Raw genomic sequence first — 16,097 nt, 5'->3', positions numbered from 1 at the left:
GCATGATCTTACTCGTTAGCCAAATATTTCTACCGATTAAGGAAATTTTTGTCCTAATATAATTCTAAATTTTAATTAATTAATTAATTAATTATTTATTTATTTTCCTTTTTTCCTTTGTTGCGATCGGCGAGGGCAAACAAGGGTTGCCTCGTCGACCACGGGCTTGGCCACCCTCGACCAAGCAAGGCAAACCCTCACTTGTGGCCGATAAGCGCGGCTCTCGCCAAATTGGGCTCCGGCCCTCTTCGAGCATTGTCGATGGTCTCATCGGAGCCAAAAAAAAAAAAAAGGAAAAAATTAGAAAAAAATATTTTAAAAATTAAATGACGAAAATACTCTTAATCAGTTGGTAGATAAAGTTAGATAATTTTTTGAGACTAATATGGCCATGCCAGATTGTTATTTAAAATAAAATCTATTTTGGATATGTTAAGAAAATGAAGATTACTTTAAGCCCTCATTTATAATTTTCTTAGGTGGAAATGCCTATTTCGACCAAAAAAAAAAAAAAAAGTGGAACTGCCTATTATAATTTATAAAGCATGTTGAAATTAGCATCGGAAACGCTCCCGAGACTGCCGAGTCAAACTGTGGTCCACGTCTGACCAAAAGATAAAAAAATGTGGTCCACGTCAGCATCCAGAGCTCGGTATGTGGGGCCCATGACCGTCACTGCATCAGACAGGAGCCCCCGCATGGGAAACCCTGACAACCAAATTGCCCCGAACCCAAAGGCAGATCGAAAAAAGAGGAAAAGAAAAAGGAAAAAAGAAAAGAAAAGGCTATTTTCCAGTAGTCCGGTCCTCACTTGTCACCGTGCGACTGCAACTCAATCTGGGCCGTCCGTTCCCCTGACACGGAGCTGGACTCTTCTGCCCCTCATCTGTCCTTTGATCTTCGGACCGATCTCACACTCCCCCGCACAGCGAGGCTTTGCAAAAACCCCGCTCTCTTCAGTCCCTAAACCTTCCTCCCCTCCCTCTCTCTCTCTCTCTCTCTCTCTCTGTCTCGCTCGCACTTTCCATTTCATTTCCAATAAGAACGGCTCGTTTCCCTCGCGCTCCGGCTCTTCCTTTCTTGTTTCTTCTCGCGCTAAACCTCAAAAGGAACCTCCTTTTCTCTCTCTCTCTCTCTCGTCTCGAACTCCACTTTCTCTGTTGGTGCAGCATTTCCCTTTTCCCTCTTTCCCTTTCTGGGTTCTTTATTTGTTCGGAGTCTGGTCTCCATCTCTCCTCCAAGACTGCTTTTTGTTTGGGGGGTTGGTTCTTTTATGATTTCGGTAGATTGAGATAACTCACTCTGGTCAGGGGGGGATCCATGGCTCCGGCGTTCCTCCTCTTCTTGCTTCTGTTTCCGGTCTCTCTTGCTTCCGCAGATGAAGGTGAGCTCCTCAAGTTCGTGGCTGTCGTGTGTTCCGATTGCCTTTCTTTGATCTCTTGCGGGTGTTTCTTTTTTGTTGCTATTTTCAGCTAAATGTTCTCTGTCCTGTTGTTTTTTCATATGTTTGTGTCTCTTTCTGCAGTGGGTTTTGGTTCTGGTGATGGAACCTTGTCGTTCTTTTCTAGTTCTTGCACTTAATCTGTTCTTGATTTAGTCGATGTGGTGATTTGCCTGAAACTTGCCCGGCTGCGACTGTGATATTGAAGCTGTCTGCTTCATAGCTTTGGTTCAGCGATAAATCGTTCACTGAGCCTCCTTAGTAGGAGAAAATATTGGGTAGCCCGGCCTTTCTCCCTTAGTAGATGATTCTTGATTTGATAGAAGGAAAAAAAGAAAGAAAAGAAACAGTTTCGGTGCAGGTTCAAGTCCCAATCTTCCTGGCTTAAATAAGATCTCGTCTGGGAGGAAAAAAACATATACACCGAACATTTATGGAGAAGAGGGGAGGGGGGGGAGATCACTGGTGGGTCGTGACTTTGTTTCTATTTCCTCTGACCAAAATAGTTTTTTTTTTCCTCTAGGAAGAAAAAATGAGTAGTTTCCTAGGACAGACCTCAAGCAAGTTATGTTTGGAATCATCCGCTATTGCGTCCCAGCTCATATGGCTGTTCCTAGATAGCTTAGCAAAAAGGGTCATACATTATTTCATGACTTGTGTCTTGACCAACGTGCCCTTTAACTTTACTCTAGAAAGAGGGTCGGTCAAGTGGCAGGACAAATTGTGTTCTAACGTGGTCCTCTGAATCTGATTCAGAGGGTTCCTTGTCAGGAAAAGAGAACATGTATATCTGATTTGGACATCAGGAAGCAGGTATGGTCCCAATCTCTTTTTCTTTATTGGCCGTGTCTTGTTTTACTTCCAGAGGGATACCATCCAATAGGTGGATCTGTTATTTAAGAGGATGTTGCCACTGCCTTTTATTCAATTTACACGTAGTGGTGTTGATAATGCTTGTGTGTTAGTTGGCTCGGTGTTGTTTTGGTGTGATGCTGAGAAAATTTTGCGAAGTAAACTATGTCAAATTTTCAATTTTTTTTTCGCGATAGGATAAGATGGTTGGTGCTGTTGGAATGGGAAACTTGTTTACTAAAGAAGCAGCTTGAATGGGTAAGTATGAGTGTGACCCAGTTGAGGAGGGGGACTGGTGATGTCTCACCTACCCACCAGTAAAAATTTATTAATCTGCATTTTATGGGTCTGTCAAGATATGTTCTCTGCAAGAAAGTTTCTTAATTAGATGTTCAGATCGTACAATCATTGATTCCATGTGAAAATTTTGGATTTTTGTGCATGTCTTCTCCTTTTGAGTATGCTGATCATGGAGCTTGCTCTGTATGCTTCAATTATCCCCAGATTTTTATCATAAAACTGCATTATAATAGATTAAACAAAGGAAAAATGTCCTCACTTTCTCTCATTCATACGCCATAATGTCATTCTATACTTTCACATATTCTCTTGATGTCATTTGATGGAACATATTTGGGAACTCAAGTTTTCTAGACTTAGCTCCATATTTCTCTGCTATGTCTACTTTCTTGCTGCTTGTCAAGAAAAGAAGCAAAAATTAAAGAAAAGTCGAGTCCACAACTATTAATTGTTGCTCTTCGTCAGATACGGTGTATGGGGACAAAAATGGTGTCTGCAACCATATCCATCATATGTAGACATGAGGATGCTTGATACAATGTGTACATTTGGTCATTCCTGAATGTTTTACTCTATTTCACTGCCTGCGCTGGTTAGCTACTCGCCCTCATTCCTTTTTTTGGCGTGGCATACTTAAGATGCATTTGCTAAATAATACTTCAGGTCCTTTCATTGGCGTGAACTTAGGCACTGACCTCTCTGACATGCCAAGCCCAACACAGGTGGTGGCGCTTCTAAAAGCTCAGAACATACGACATGTTAGGCTTTATGACACCGACCAAGCCATGCTTCTTGCACTTGCTAACTCTGGCATCCGCGTCACTGTTGCTGTTCCTAACGACCAGCTACTTGGCATCGGGCAGTCCAATGCGACTGCTGCCAATTGGGTAGCTCGCAATATCATAGCCCATGTACCTGCCACCAACATTACCGCCATCGCTGTGGGGTCTGAAGTCCTAACGACCCTTCAGAATGCCGCCCCTGTCCTTGTCTCGGCCATGAATTTCATCCACTCGGCGCTTGTCGCTTCGAATCTCGACGGTCGTATCAAAGTCTCAACCCCACACTCTTCCTCCATCATTATTGACTCATTCCCACCTTCTCAAGCATTCTTTAACCGCACTTGGGATCCAGTCATGGTCCCGCTGCTTAAGTTTCTTCAGTCTACTGGATCATACATCATGCTCAATGTCTATCCATACTATGACTACATGCAGTCAAATGGCGTGATTCCACTGGACTATGCCCTCTTCCGTCCTCTTCCTCCGAACAAGGAAGCTGTTGATTCTAACACGCTCCTCCACTACACTAATGTGTTTGATGCTGTCGTTGACGCAGCTTATTTTTCCATGTCGTATCTGAACTTCACCAATGTCCCCATTGTGGTGACTGAGTCTGGTTGGCCCTCCAAGGGTGACTCCTCCGAACCGGATGCAACTCTTGAAAATGCAAACACTTACAACAGTAACTTGATCAAGCACGTGCTTAACAATACAGGAACGCCAAAGCACCCGGGCATCGCAGTCAGTACATACATTTATGAGCTGTACAATGAGGATTTGAGACCGGGCTCTGTATCTGAGAAGAACTGGGGCCTGTTTGATGCCAACGGAGCGCCGATTTATATCTTGCACTTGACGGGTGCGGGAATGGTGTTAGCAAATGACACAACCAATCAGACCTTCTGCGTTGCGAAGGATGGCTCGGACAAGAAGATGCTCCAAGCGGCATTGGATTGGGCCTGTGGTCCCGGAAAAGTAGATTGCTCACTGTTGTTGCAGGGGCAAGCATGCTATGAACCAGACAATGTTGTTGCACATGCAACATATGCTTTCAATGCTTATTACCAAAAGATGGTGAAAGCTCCAGGCACCTGTGATTTTAAAGGGGTCGCTACAGTCACCACAACCGATCCAAGTAAGGAATAGCTTGATAACATTTACCCATGTATCTGCATCATTCTGAGGAAAGATCTTATCACCAGATTTAGTAATCAAATTCACTATTTAGAAAATTGAGGTGTTGTGTTCAGTGCACAATTAATGGCATGCCACAAGATGCTAGGGCTTGTCTGCTGGTTTATCCTTGACATTTTTTGTAATTTGATGAGCTATTAGTACATCTGTCCCGAACTCTATACATGCACGTTGCATATGAGGATATAGAGGTCGAGGAATCTGCCTTTTGCTTTTCTTTTTCCCCTAATTTATGTTTGACTGGTGCAGGTCATGGTTCATGTATATTTCCGGGAAGGTATGTGATGTACTGTGTTTTTGTAGGTTCTCTGTCATGTTTTAAAGTCGTTGCTAAATGTCATCTCCAATAATCCAAAATAGTTGTTATGCTTCTGCAATATACTGAATTACTTCTATGTTGCCTCAGCATTGGAAGAAATGGGACTTCTGTAAATGGTACTATTCTAGCTCCATCGTCTAATTCAACGAGTTCTGGCTGTCCTCCCAAGTATTTTGCTGATGTTGGTTCGATCACAAGCTCGGTGATCGTCGCCTTTTTGCTCCTGATGTCGGTTCTCTTGTAAAGTTATGGACTTGATACTTGTGCCATATTGATTGATGCATTTTTAGATCTCTCTTTGAAACATTTGATTACGATTCTTCGACGACGATTTGTGGTCTACCCAATTTTGTGGTTCATGAAGTGGAGATGCGGGTGGGCAAATCCAGGCATTTGACTAGCTAGGTGACTCTTCGATTTTATTCTGTAAAAGCCAACAAAAGGAATTGTTGGTGTAACCATCTTCCTAAATTCGGTTTTAGAATTGATCCTTTGAGATGGACGCTTAAGAGTGTGTATCTGAAAGCCAGCCAATTCAGGCCTTGCTTCTTGTAATCATCAGAATAGGATTAGTTGCCTCATTTTCTCATCAACACAGCTAAACTAGTCACTTTCCTTTCTTTGCTGGGATTTCAAGTGAGCAGCATTACTCTGATGGATAGTTACTAGCAATCGGCACTGCTCGGAGAAACTTCAAGAAGGAATTGCCTTCATTTTATGGCAACTTTGGTAAGTGATTGTTTCCCTTAATGTGCTCTCCATCTTTCATGGTTATGTTTGTTGTGACGGTGTTTCTGAGGGAACTCTGAATGTCAGAACTTGCATACGTACAGAATTTCACTGTGGTGTTGGCCACCGAATGAATGTTTCTACGCTTCTTGTGACGGCAATGTTCTATTGTCAAGCAAGCTTTTCGTATATTGATGTGTTTGTAATATGCATTGTACAACATTCCATGTTGATTATTCTGTCAAATGAAGATAACATCAAAGGGTAAAAAGAAAAGAGGCCCTCAGGACGGAGGGCAGTGATCCTTCGGGGGATTTCACTCATATAGACTCTCCAACATGGAGTTCAAATTTCTGGAGCAGCATTCAAGCCAAGTTGAGGTGATCTTGAATTTCTACCTCATCATGCCCCCAGGAGGAACTGGAGCCATTTGGATTCCTCTGTTGTGCATTGCCGTGTTTCCATGCCATCCTAAAACATAATCACAAGAAATGAAGTTAGGAACGGAATCATCGGTCTGTTTTTGTAATAATCTCCATGATCAGAAGAACCCCTGTTTAGTTTGCGTAATTCGGGACTATTTACTGTACGGATGTTGATTGTCTCGAATTGTTCTGGAAATCGACATTTCTAGGGAAACGTCATTACATGCATGCTGATTAAAATGGTTGAGAGTTACGCGTACCGAGGGACATGTCGAATCCGCGCCTTTCGAGCTCGCGGTACTCCTGGGTTAAAGCACAGCATTCACAGCAAAAATGAACCAAGCAATCGGCACAGGGATCCTCTCTCAGCTGGTATTGTTGTCTCATCTTGGTGCGGTATAAGCAGGAGTAGCAGCAGCCGCAGCCGGTCAACATGTTGATCAGCGCGTACAAAGCTCCGTGCACCGCGCATGCTGCAACAGAACCGATCTGAGTAAGTCAAGTCTAATGTCGATCCTCACTTCAAATTCGTGCCAAACGAATGATTTCTACTTACAAACTGTTCCGTTATCGACGATCTCTGCGATCCGCCCGAATGTGACGCAGGGGCACCAAAATGACAAGCAACCTGTGAGATCAACTAGATGTCAACCTACATAAGCCATGAATAACACCATTTTATCTCTGGATCCGCTCAAACTCAACCTATTACCAAAGCGCTGAGACCGGGGATTTTATGCAACTGCACTTAGAAAGCTCGCGTCTATGGACTGTCCGACTTTTCACTACCAACGTCGCCTAGCAGATTTATACACGGGCACAACTGTTCTATTGAGTGTCAATCCACCTCTTAAGTGAAATGGATTGCGAGTGAAAATCCGGCAGACTTACAGGTCGGAAGGTCTTCGAAGCAATGGAAAAGCCCGGACGACCAAGGCACGTTGTTTATCGGTCGAGCATGGAGACCTGCGGCAGGCTGAGGATTGTTTGGAGCCCCGTAGTAATCGGGTTGCACCGGAATTCCATCGGCTGGCGGCGGCGGAGGGGCGGAGGCACCAGGCTTCTGTGGGTAATCATCGAATCCGTTCGAGGAGTACATGATCTCAAGCCACAACAGCTAAAGGATATCGGCTCCGGTGGATCGATCAAGGAAGGACGATACGGCAAAGATCGATCGAGGAAATGAACCGGGGTAAGACCAAAGAGGGTTGAAAGATGAGATGTTAGGTGATCTGCACATCCTATATATATATATATATATATATATATATATGCACACACGTCTAGTAGCTATACGTTCATACGGGTTGGGTTTGGTCAGGAAATGCTCTCACCAGAAGCCAAGTCGCCGTAACCAAGTCGTTAATCCGCGTTCGAATCTGCTTCCTCTTGGTTTATTTTAAAAGTAACAGTTTGGCCGCGGAAACGACGAACCGTCAACCTGAACGACGAACAGCCGACTTTGACGGTTGACGGTTCGTTGCGAAGTTTAATTAGCGCTTTATTTAAGCTCTAAGCTATGGTTGTTTTGATTAAATTAAGACTAGGTCAGGCATTTTCTTATTCAATTTCATTTTTTTGGGGGACCAAGATCAGCTTCCAAAGTTGGTTTCGAAAAGGATTTGTTTCCTGTAAATTAGATGCAATGTCTTTGTCGAGACAGCCGGAAGCCCCCGGCAGTTTTATGTTCTGTTCCTTTTGGACTCTTAAAAGGAAGAACTCCTTTGGAGGACATTGACTACTTCTTCCAGTTGTCGAGATTAATGCTCGATAGCGCGTTGCGCTACGCATGATCGTTTCGGTCGTCCGAGATTAGTCTTCGGTAATACGTGGGACATCACCGTGTGGATTTTCATCACGGTAATAAGCGTAAATAATGTCAAGTTGGGCTGTTCCTTTTTCATGCCGTATCGATCGGTCCAAAATCGAAACCGCGGACGTGTCGAAAACATATCCACGGGAATCGACGAGCGCCGAGAAGATCCGAGCTTTGAACGACTGGAGAGCGATCGAGGCCGCTCCGCGGCTCCACCCGCTCGATCATAAAGTGCTCGAATGGAACTTAGTTGAAGTAATGAAACTACGCTGTTATGTTACGTTCATGATGGGTTTTGTTTCACGAACGGGTGCATGTATGAGGCACCTTTGAGAGACCCCATAAAGAGGTGCGTTCGAAAGTGAACTGTCTTCTTAGGCATAGGAAGCAAGATAATTTCTAAGGGATGCTTATGAGATAACAACAGAAAATGAACGTACGTTTCCCCACCCTCCTCCCCCAAACAAAGACAAACGTCGTTACTTTTGAGAAACGATTAGTATTTATATTGTGGAACATGAATATCTTCCTCTGTGATAATATTTGGACGATTGTGGGTTGAAGATTCGTGGAGGATAGGTCGGTGATTCAACGTACATTTCTGGTTACTTCCTATTGGGGTGAGGTTCATACTCCTCGACTTCACATTGCGTGGGCGAGAGTCTCAAGGGGGTAGCGCTCTTTGGACACCGGAGGACTTTTACGATTTAAGCCCATATTTTTTCATTAGTAGTTTGGGTTCGGGCTCGAACTCATGAATAGATATTGCTATATATACTCTTTTTCGTTTATAATTGAGTGATGTAATGAGAGGTGTAATGTGCTAATTATAGTGAAATTCTCTGCTAGACGTAACCCTAGTTTAAGGACAAACTAAAATAAAACCTCGTGTCTTGATTTCTCTTTCTTGCTTTTATATTTTACTTTGTTGCGATTGTACGCCGAATCCTAATACTTTCACAGTCGAACATAGAATAGGTTAGCTGTATTTCTCGATGTATAAATTCCGACATAAACGAAACTAGGCCAGTCCGCGGTTCCACCTACGATCACAAAGTGCTTGAACAGAGCTTAGCTGAAGTAACAAACTATGCGAATCTAATCGCGAGAGAATGCGAAAAGATCATTCGCCTGTCTTAATACATGACACATACCCAGTTCATTAGATACAGGTACGGGACAACACTTAACTCTATATATATAGTTTGCAAACCACCGCCTACCGGGTCATGCTTGATTCGACCGGCGGCGCCGTTGACGGCGCCATCTGAGACATCAAGATCCCGCGACTCCGTCTTTCCACGTTCCCATGCCATCCTGCACCGATCGGTAAAGGATCATTATTTTCCAACCATTTAAACGCGTAATTTTGTTCTGGCGAGGAAGAGAGAGAGAGAGAGAGAGTTTTAAACGTTCATGGGTGTTACCGATCTTCATGTTGAAGCCATTGATCTTGAGCTCGCGGTACTCCTGACAGAGAGCGCAGCACTCGCACCAGAAGTGGACGCAGCAATCGCCGCAGGGGCTCTTCTTGAGCGCGTACTGCTGCCTCATCTTGGCCCGGTAGAAGCAGGAGTAGCAGCAGCACCACCCCACCGTGCAGGATATCAGCGTGTACAGCGCCCCGTTCACGCCGCAAGCTGCGACGCCGATCATTCGCCGCCAGAAGAAAACGCCATGCCGAAAAAATAAATGAAAATATTCTAAAGGATAAGCTTGAAAAATGGTTGGTAGAAAGGTCACTCTCTTTTTCGGGTAACCCGTTCTTAATTTACCAGCACTTAAATTACCAACTCTTTGAAGTAGAAAATTACTAGTTCTTGTATTGGACTAATCGACTTTTTATCTGCAGGATTAGACGACACTCCAAATTTGGTAACACTCTTATATGAAATCGCCAATCTAAATTAGAGGGATTTACAAAATTGGTCAAGTTAAATATTGCCAATCGAATTACCAACCCTTTGGATACCGACTCTCATTCGAATTACTTAGAGCCTTTTAATGCGTTCTTGATTTACCAATTCTTTCATTGAATTATCGACATTTATTTACCACAATTAGCAATCTCATGCATTTATTTATCTCTTTTAAGAGATTATTTACCTAGATTAGCATGACTCGCCCACTTTTCTCCCATTAAGCTACCATCTGGTATGGGTTACCAACTCTCACTAGAGTTACTTACTAAGGTCTGTTCTTTTTTATTTATTTATTTATTGTTATAGCTTTTACATTTGTAGTTGCACCCCTAGCGCCCTAAATTTACTGACCCTTTGTTGGAATTACTAACCTTAGTTAGAGTGACCCATCGATCTTCTCCGATTAAGTTGTCAATTGGGTTACAAATTCTCAATCAAGTGACTTACCAAACTTAATCTTCCTTTAATTACCGATTCCTCTTTGAGGTGTTACTTTCGTAAATATCTCGGGAGAGATCAAGTAAACAGTAATTTCTTGATCGATGTTTTTTTAACTTACTGAAGCAAAAAAGGAAACAGTACTTTTTCAAAACGGAAATTACGAATCGTCCAATATGTTGCTTCAAGCATAGAGTTATAATATTAAAAAATTGGGGTCTCCCTGTTAGGTTAATTTATTAATTTCTTGAGTCAAACATGACACCTCCACTCTTAAGATGACAATTGGATGATCGAGAAGCATGCTAGGATATTCAATTCGGGATCCTCAAGAGTTTTCCTCGTTCTCATGCTGTAAGCAAAGAATCTCTGAGAAAGGAGAAGCTCTGTAAATGGAGGAAGGAACAGCAGCAAATCCATGGCAGAAGCAGACCATCATCTCGATTGCCAGCTTAGGTTTTGCGCAGAACATGTTTGGCAATAATAGAACGCGAAGCTAGTGGGAGCTCAAGAAACTTACATGACGACCCCTTGTCCACGATCTCCGCAATCTGGCCGAAGGTGATGCAGGGACACCAGCAAGTGATGCAACCTTGGCAAAAACAAACGAGAAAGACCGTGAGTGATCTTCCAGAGCTCCGCGGCGGGGGTGGGGGGGGGCGGCCGGAACGAGTCGACAAGGAGCAAAGAGAGGAGGTAATTAATACTCACAGTTCCTGCGGTCGGAGAGGCAGTCGCAGAGCCCGGAGGACCACTGCACCTGGTCCCTCTCCTCGAAGGTGGGCGGGGCCGAGGCGTCTACCGTGGACGTGTTCTGCGAGTGGGAGTGGTGGCCGGAGTGGAGCAGCTTGTCGGCGTCCGCCGTGGTGGCGGACGACGGCGGGGGAGACGAGAAGCCGCTCCACCCGTCGTCCTGACTACTTTTAGCAGCCGATGAAGAGTACATGGTGGGCTGGCTGCAGATTGACCAAGAAACTGGGAATGGCGAGATGAAAGAGTGAATGGGTTTCAGAGGGGAGGGGAGAACGAAGGCTTTTAACGCTTGTAGAACGAGGGATGGAGCCGAGAAAGTGCGTTGCGTTACCGTCGGTTGACTGGGGGGAGTCAACGTGGATGTGAGATTCGCGTGTTGATCTTTCCGCTTTAAGAACCCTTTGAAGTTTCGTCGTGGCTCTTTGGACCCTTTCGCCTGCAATTTCGTCCGGTCCGTCCTCCAATAGATTTTTTTAGGGACGGGGAGATGGTGACACGTCATTTTTTTTTCACGTAATATTGTGATATTAATTCTTGTCACTGTAATTTATGGTCAACATAAATCATCTTTATGTTGCTGCGAGTTTATAAATTCACTGCGCTTAATACTAACTTTCTTTGGCTCTTCATTGACATTGGAAATTCTACGTAATGGTCAAAGTCAATTTTTCTTAATAGCACTTTACAGTCAAAAAGAGCGGTTGCATCCTAATAACATGGACATATGAAACCCTAAAGCGGGTTAACTAGGTTGGATACGTATTTTCATGGGTTATTTTAGAAATATAGATCGGGTCAAACACGAGCCACTAAATTTGTGTAGCATATGAATATGTTAATTTGGGCCGCATCATTTTTGATCCGACCCAATCCACATCTGAGACTGTTTTCTCTTGCGCTATGAATTTATTTGTTTGATTGGGTTCTTCTGTCAAGTGGGCGGACAAGTGCTACTGACGTGGAATGATGACTCGGACAAATTTGTTTACGTAAGCTACCGACTAGACATATCTAATCACGTAGAGATTGGAGCAACAAAATTAGCGTTCGATGCGGAAATTCCAGCTCGAATTAAAACATGGAACATCCACCGACAAGAACTGAAGCTTTGGAAACAGAGAGCCGACGCATCAAAACCGAAGTTCTGAAGATGATCTTGTAGCAAAATTCAATATGGCTCTAGTATAATCGTTATGAACGATATACAAATTGATAATCACACTAAACTTGAAATTATAACGGTACAATCACGGAACTGAACAGAAATAAAATTGTAATAACAAGATCGAAAAGAAATGGAAACGATACAAATAATACCGAGGCCTATGTTCGACACGGTTTCCTTAAAACAAATTCGTCCCCTCTAGTATGTGCTCGAGGCTTCGCGAATGTCCGTCTCCCAAGATGCAACGGTTGGCAGCGAAGAAGCAAGCACAACACTTCAAACCTTCGGTTTTCTTGAACAAACTGGAACCGAACACTATCGAAAACAATGTAAATGCCAAGAATAGAAAAGAGGGAGAAGATTTTCCGGTGTGTAAAAATTAGAATGGGAAGCCATCTACTTCTAGGGTAAGTGGGGGGCGTTTTGAAAAAGAATAACAATGGCTAATCAAATCTGCCGTTATAATATTAATTTTGTAATAACAATGCCATTAATTTGCCGTTACAAAAAAAAAAAACTTGTAACAGTTTGAGTTGGAAAAATAAATTAGAAGGCAAAATTGGGCTTTTCACAAGGCCCATCTTTCGATCCCGCATTCGTGTGCTCGCACCCAAGTTTCAGCTCATTGGAGCCCGAGATTTGCACCCCTGCACTTGCGCGCGAGGCATAGTACTTGTGCTATGATAGTTATCACTTCAAAGTAGGATAAATATCTATAAAGTACTCTAAAGCCTTCTTTCTTTTCAACGTGGGATTAATGTCTTCCACTTTCCCACTTCCAACTCAATGGTGTTCTTTGAACATCAATTTCTCATTTATACATCTTTCAATTTATCCCATATTTTCAATAGATGTTGTAGCCCTTGATCCACGTACAGACTTGTCCCCCACACCTGACCAGAGAGCAAAGCAAGAAAGCTCCATCGGCCATCTCTGCTGCAAATCTCTCTCTCTCTCTCTCTCTCTCTGCGCCCGAAAAGCAGAGCAAGGTAAATTCAGGTTCCACGGAAGAAGGTCCGGGCAAAGCAAGAGACAAAACTGAAGGTCGCGAATTATTCGTCCTTGAACTCTTTCGACAGGAGGGCAAGTAACCATCGGAGAGGTCCGCCATTATCGTGTTCGTCGAGCGAGGAGGACTGGAGGCTTTCGCGGGACTCCGGAGTCAATGCGAAGACCGTTGACCCCGCAAGGCGGAACAGGCCAACAAGTTTTTATCCTTTCCTTTTTAAAATCTTTTTCCCCGAGCTTTATCGCTCCACGTGTCGTTTGGTGGCGTCACACCACTGAACGGGGACGGGGTCACCCCGCCGAGCACGCAGTATAGGGAGAAAGTGACGTGAAAACGACGTCGCTACTTCATTCATATCATACCTACGGCTACGTGCTCGTTGTATGATTCCTCCGTAGGTTATGCGCCTCTTATCGTAGTACTCATCCTTAAAATTCTAATTCTCTGGAGTGCGCGTTGCCTTTGATTAGAATTTTGTGGTTCGTGATTTATGATAATCGTCCAAAGGAACATCCATTACATCTCCAAACTTTTGACATAGAATTCCAAATTTGGCAATTGCGGAATCCGGGCCAGAGCTAGGGCAGCCTCGCCCGCGGCCTCTTGCATTGGGCGAAGGCCGTGACCCTCCTCGGCCACAAACAAAAGCAAAGAAGGAAGAACAAAATAAGAAAAGAAAGATTAAAAAAATTAATTCAAAAATTTTAAAAAAAATTCAAAAATTAAAATACTATTAAAAATTGGTTACGTTTGCGCCGACTGGACAAATATATTGTATTGACACAAATATAAAATTTTTAGAAATTAATTGACAAAAAAACCGAATTTGTACAATTATAATAAATTTAAAACTATTTTTGATAATTTTTCCAGTTTTTTCCTCCAATGAGGTCCGAGTCACCATATGTTTTGTAACCCTCCTACCGGTCCAACACATGCAAAATATCCAAAATCAGTAGCCAAACCACCCGAAAAAACCATACAAAAGCATCAAACTTCCTGCTAAAGTCATGGTGGGAAATTCTAACACCGAAGCTGTGAATCGTGATGCGAGCATGAATAACATTGATAGAAAATATTTCGTCTTTGGAGAAGAGGGAGGCTACCACGAGCCTCCTAGGCCCGTCAACGTCACGTCCCGATTTTTGGATACGCCACAATCCTACATAATCATCTCAAGTCATAAAACAACGACTGTGTTAAGCACGCCACCGACTTATTCATTTTTGTCTTCTTAATAAGTACATGCGAAAATAATTAGCTTCTAAACAACCAATACTAAGCAGGATAGGAAAGCACGATACACCTCAATCATCAACAATAAAAGTCTATATCATTTATAGATATTCGTTAATCCTAAAAAGTGCATTTATGCACACAGCCCCCTTCAGGGTTGTTTCCTACAATCCTAAAAAATACTAGGCCAGGATTCACATTACTCTCCAAGCTATTCCTATAAGATTTATGTCAACTTCCAGCTCTTCACAATTAATGACCTGAAAAAATAATGATTAACAACACCGGATGAGATATAAAATTTTCGTGAGTTAATATCTAAATCCGATTAAGACGGTGATTCGCTCAAGATAGCCTAAACATACGATACAGATCGATAGCAGATCAATCGCATGTGATTTATGTCACGCTCTAACTATAACTTAGCAATATATCACAATCATATGTGAGCTTACCACGCTATGGTTCACCCGTAATGCAGTACTCGACACAATTTAACAGTCACAACAACCGAGCCGGGGCGGCCCGGCACGGCTGCGAGGTGAAGGAGCAACAGCCGCGGCAGTAGAGGCATCGGGGATTGGGGGTCACGGCTGCCGTCTCATGGGTCTCGGCACAGAAGGGGGGGGGGCTTCTCGGCGGTCGACACGGCTCGGGCTCGGATTTAGGACGTCGGGGCGGTCTCGGGCAGAGGAGGGCTGCTTGGTCGAGAGCTTGGGTGGCGACGGCGACGAGACGAGCTCGGCGCGACGGAGGAGGAGGTCAGGATGGGGGTCGGGGGGACGAGGCCGCAGGCCTCGGGATCTCGGGCATGCGGGTTTCGCGGCACCGCGGATGGACGAGCTCGGGTCGGCTAGGCTCTCGTGGCTCGTGCCTGAGACTGAATGGCGACCGGCGACGGAGGGAGTAGTGGCTGGGCGTCGCGGAATCCACGGCGCTCAGCTGAGTTCTCGGCGCGTTCGAGCTCCGCGGGTCGCGGCTGAGCTGCTGCGGCGACTGAGGACGGCAGGGTAGCGATCGGGTGGACGGCTGGTGGCGGTGAGGTGTCGCGCGGGTGGAACAGGGGAGGGGCTGCAGAACCAGAGAAGAAGAAGAAGAAGAAGATGCACAGTAGAAGTGGGATCTGATCGCACGACAGAGAGGGAGAGAGAGAGAGAGAGAGAGAGAGAGAGAGAGAGAGATGTGATTGAGGGGAGGAGGGCAAACGGCTGCCGGGATAATTGGGAAGCCCCCGGGTCAAATCTACTTGGCTATCTTGTCCCTTAGTGAATAATATCAGGGATGAAATGATAATTTAGCTAGTTAGGACAAATTTAACCTACCGATACTAAAACTAAGGGCAATTTTGAAAATCTCGCAATTAGTATTCGATCAAGGCTAGGTTCAAGCGCGACAAATCTCAATATTACAACTCGACGACTCGAATACCTAGCTCGACTTTATTTGACCGACGTCTCAGAACAATCCAATTATCATACCTTAAATCCTTAAAAATCCAAATTTACTAACTAGGCTGGAATTTGCGATTAAAATTCATCGAATCCATTTTTCTTACATATGTCGAAATTTCAAGACTCACATCAAGTATGATAGCAAGGAGTCATCGTGGGTGTAGAAGGTTCGAGGCTGGGTAAGAAGGTGCAATAAATAAATAGAGAAATCAACCTTAGACCAGATGTTATGTAGTTTTGGCAGGGAAGATCATGGTTCCGAAAT

General features: G+C 44.0%; 3 protein-coding genes across 5 annotated transcripts; 1 reads left to right on the top strand and 2 right to left on the bottom strand.

Annotated features, from left to right (window-relative positions):
• The first annotated feature begins 963 nt into the window (after positions 1-963).
• On the top strand, positions 964-5,481 carry LOC115740005 (glucan endo-1,3-beta-glucosidase 3). 3 transcript variants are annotated; one of them, XM_030673341.2, is made up of 5 exons: positions 964-1,384; positions 2,491-2,551; positions 3,257-4,510; positions 4,819-4,846; positions 4,976-5,481. In XM_030673341.2, the coding sequence occupies exons 2-5, from the start codon at positions 2,548-2,550 to the stop codon at positions 5,130-5,132; spliced, it is 1,443 nt and encodes a 480-aa protein (XP_030529201.1). In that variant the 5' UTR covers positions 964-1,384; positions 2,491-2,547; the 3' UTR covers positions 5,133-5,481. The 3 variants fall into 3 exon arrangements, with proteins under 3 accessions (XP_030529201.1, XP_030529200.1, XP_030529202.1); XM_030673340.2 differs by lacking the exon at positions 2,491-2,551 and having other exon boundaries at positions 965-1,384; XM_030673342.2 differs by lacking the exons at positions 964-1,384; positions 2,491-2,551 and adding an exon at positions 1,984-2,254.
• Positions 5,482-5,790: 309 nt separating this feature from the next.
• On the bottom strand, positions 5,791-7,281 carry LOC115740007 (protein PLANT CADMIUM RESISTANCE 2-like). Its single transcript, XM_030673344.2, has 4 exons — positions 6,934-7,281; positions 6,599-6,670; positions 6,303-6,515; positions 5,791-6,088 (listed from the first exon to the last, which is right to left on the bottom strand). The coding sequence occupies exons 1-4, from the start codon at positions 7,139-7,141 to the stop codon at positions 6,012-6,014; spliced, it is 570 nt and encodes a 189-aa protein (XP_030529204.1). The 5' UTR covers positions 7,142-7,281; the 3' UTR covers positions 5,791-6,011.
• A 1,690-nt stretch (positions 7,282-8,971) lies between these two features.
• LOC115740006 (protein PLANT CADMIUM RESISTANCE 2-like) lies at positions 8,972-11,177 on the bottom strand. Its single transcript, XM_030673343.2, has 4 exons — positions 10,930-11,177; positions 10,739-10,810; positions 9,286-9,498; positions 8,972-9,175 (listed from the first exon to the last, which is right to left on the bottom strand). Exons 1-4 carry the CDS (start codon positions 11,162-11,164, stop codon positions 9,078-9,080), a joined length of 618 nt encoding a protein of 205 aa, XP_030529203.1. The 5' UTR covers positions 11,165-11,177; the 3' UTR covers positions 8,972-9,077.
• Positions 11,178-16,097: the final 4,920 nt, after the last annotated feature.

This window comes from Rhodamnia argentea, chromosome 5 (genome assembly GCF_020921035.1).
Source record: "Rhodamnia argentea isolate NSW1041297 chromosome 5, ASM2092103v1, whole genome shotgun sequence".
Classification (NCBI taxonomy): Eukaryota; Viridiplantae; Streptophyta; class Magnoliopsida; order Myrtales; family Myrtaceae; genus Rhodamnia; species Rhodamnia argentea.
This window is presented reverse-complemented; position numbering and strand designations above follow the sequence as displayed.